The sequence below is a fragment of the Rutidosis leptorrhynchoides genome, chromosome 5 (genome assembly GCF_046630445.1).
Source record: "Rutidosis leptorrhynchoides isolate AG116_Rl617_1_P2 chromosome 5, CSIRO_AGI_Rlap_v1, whole genome shotgun sequence".
Taxonomy (NCBI): domain Eukaryota; kingdom Viridiplantae; phylum Streptophyta; class Magnoliopsida; order Asterales; family Asteraceae; genus Rutidosis; species Rutidosis leptorrhynchoides.
In genome coordinates, this window is record NC_092337.1 from 163,844,440 (window position 1) to 163,848,034 (window position 3,595).

The following is a 3,595-nucleotide window of genomic DNA, read 5'->3' on the forward strand; positions in this document are numbered from 1 at the left end:
GCGCCTAACTTGTCAAGTAAAGATCTAAGTTGTTAAGTGCCAAGTTCTTTGATAAGAAGTTCCACTTGGTGTCAATCGATTGTTTTCCATCAGACAAAGTTTCTTTCTCTTCAAGTGCTCATATCTCTCTTATCATAGTATCTTTCCAACATTCTCTTTTGATCTCTTGATGAATTCAGAGAAAGATTCATAAGAGACAAAATTAGATGGGGAATACGAGGAAGCAGGACTTGCAGTTTTCTTAGCTAGAATGTTGTCATTTGTGATATGCTCGTTGGATCCCAAGTCACTAACCCAATTAAGATCATCATTACCTTTTCCGGTCATATAAACTTTCGGACATTAACATCCTTACCAGAAGTTTCTGTTTTACAGAAGTGTCTGACATTTTCTATTCCCTGGCCACCAATCTGGATAACCTATGCACTTAAAACACCCCTCACGCAGGTGTCCATCCTTGCCACAGTGTTTGCAGTTTTCAATTTCTTCTGTGCGCTTTTCCTTTGAGAAAAAATTATCACGCCTATGATTTTGGTTAACATCTAGTCTTGATACCGAGGCTTTGAAAGCAGCAGCTTCAAATATTGGTTTCTTATCAGCGGATATGATTCTCTGCCGTTCATCTTCAGAAACAAGATGGTGAACGTTGCCCAAACTGGGCATAGGTTTCATGGCTAGAATTTGTGTATTGATCACAACAAACTGGTCGTCGAGTCCCATAAGGAACTCATAAATTCCCTCCTTCTCCTTGAGCTCACTGGTGTTCTTTCCAATGTTACACGTGCAGGCTTCACATGAGCACTTGGGTATTGGTAGTACCAAATCCATTTTATCCCAAAGACTACGCAACTTGATATAATAAACTGGAACAATCGTTCCATCTTGATGTGTCATCAAAAGTGATTTCTTCAACTCATATGCTCTAGGTGCACTTTCTTTCCCGAATCGTTCTTTTAGATCGTTCCATATCTTGTACGATGAATTAGCGTACTTAACGCTAGTTCTTATTTCTTTTTCCATCGTTGTAGTCAACCAACCATTTACCATTGCATCACAACACATCCACAACATATATAGAGGGGAGTTGTTGTCCGTTTTCTTGATGGATCCGTCTACAAAACCAACTTTGTTTTTGGCAAAGAGAAAGTTCATAATCTCTTGAGACCAATCCATGTAATTGTTATCAGTAAGGATTTCATTGACATGCATTTGTTTTGGATAATCGGACGGATGCATATACATCGGAGAGTTTACGTCCGGTGCTAAAACTAATACTGTACAAATCTCGATTGAATTAATACATGAAGTTTTGCTTTAGAAAAAAGGGAGGTGATCCTCACACACCACTTTTTGATTCATATACAACTAATTACCTATTTTATCCTTAATTATATTTTATATATATATATATATATATATATATATATATATATATATATATATATATATATATATATATATATATATATATATATATATACAATAATAATAATGTAAGTTTAACTTCCTAAGGTATAACTGTAAATTTATAAGACAAAAATGTAGATGTTCCTTAATATATTATTGTAAACATTACACGTTTAATAATGTGATATATTAATCAATCTGAAAGTCATAATTATCTAGTTAAAATTGATGCTAATCAATCTAATAATTCTGATTAGATAATAACTAATGGGTTTAAGTCCAATCACAAATATAATTGCATATGTTTAATCACAGAATCATTGAGATGGAAATTTGGAAACAAGAGTGAGGTTTGTCGGTATAAAGATGACACCCAATTTTATAATCCTTAATTATAGTGTTAAGCACCTTAATCAACTTGCTAATAAACCTTAATTAGTGTCTTAAAAAACTCAAAAGCATACGTACTATGGAATCCTTCCACACCATGCGCATCTTTTCCAAAACTCTTTTCATTTTTAATGGACAATTACACAAACACTCATCGTGCATCGCTACGCTCCAGACATCCCGATACATCTTTTCTATCTATTAAAAAAAAAATTGTTAACCTTACAAACTGGATAAGCAAATATGGACCACTGATTTATTAATTATATAGTGATGAATGGTAATTTATCATTCATCGTCGTTTGATGAATGATTAATTTATCATTCATCAGTATATGATAAATGATCATTTGTGGTCCATATTCGCTTATCTAGTTCGTACTTCAAAATTTGCTTAGCCATGGATCCTTCCAACACACACACACACACACACACACACACACACACATATATATATATATATATATATATATATATATATATATATATATATATATATATATATATATATATAAGGTTGCAAAAGACGCGAAAGTTCCTCCGTAATCTATGGAATCTTTTGGACTATATATAGGTATTCTATTTAATCAGAATATCATCCAAAAATCACTTCATATCGAAAATCCTTTAGCTGATCGTGTAAGATGGATCCTGTACCAAATTCAAATTCATATAATTCCGAAAGCGATTCTGAAGACTCTGAAGGTAGTGTGACCGAAGTGCTCCAACTGGTTGACTACACTTCTTTCTGGAGGAGATGGAGATGGGTTCTGTATTGACCCGAAATTTTCCATGTTTATATATATTAATTGAGATTGATATTTACATGATTAAATGTTTCCAACATGTTAAGCAATCAAACTTGTTAAGACTTGATTAATTGAAATATGTTTCATATAGACAATTGACCACCCAAGTTGACCGGTGATTCACGAACGTTAAAACTTGTAAAAACTATATGATGACATATATATGGATATATATATATAGTTAACATGATACTATGATAAGTAAACATATCATTAAGTATATTAACAATGAACTACATATGTAAAAACAAGACTACTAACTTAATGATTTTTAAACGAGACATATATGTAACGATTATCATTGTAAAGACATTTAATGTATATATATCATATTAAGAGATATTCATACATGATAATATCATGATAATATAATAATTTAAAATCTCATTTGATATTATAAACATTGGGTTAACAACATTTAACAAGATCGTTAACCTAAAGGTTTCAAAACAACACTTACATGTAACGACTAACGATGACTTAACGACTCAGTTAAAATGTATATACATGTAGTGTTTTAATATGTATTTATACACTTTTGAAAGACTTCAATACACTTATCAAAATACTTCTACTTAACAAAAATGCTTACAATTACATCCTCGTTCAGTTTCATCAACAATTCTACTCGTATGCACCCGTATTCGTACTCGTACAATACACAGCTTTTAGATGTATGTACTATTGGTATATACACTCCAATGATCAGCTCTTAGCAACCCATGTGAGTCACCTAACACATGTGGGAACCATCATTTGGCAACTAGCATGAAATATCTCATAAAATTACAAAAATATGAGTAATCATTCATGACTTATTTACATGAAAACAAAATTACATATCCTTTATATCTAATCCATACACCAACGACCAAAAACACCTACAAACACTTTCATTCTTCAATTTTCTTCATCTAATTGATCTCTCTCAAGTTCCATCTTCAAGTTCTAAGTGTTCTTCATATATTCTACAAGTTCTAGTTACATAA

At 31.8% G+C, this 3,595-nt stretch overlaps 1 protein-coding gene across 1 annotated transcript; it reads right to left on the minus strand.

The window, feature by feature from the left end:
• Positions 1-369: 369 nt before the first annotated feature.
• On the minus strand, positions 370-1,242 carry LOC139849143 (uncharacterized). Its single transcript, XM_071838813.1, has one exon. The coding sequence runs from the start codon at positions 1,240-1,242 to the stop codon at positions 370-372; it is 873 nt and encodes a 290-aa protein (XP_071694914.1).
• Between the last annotated feature and the right edge of the window lie 2,353 nt (positions 1,243-3,595).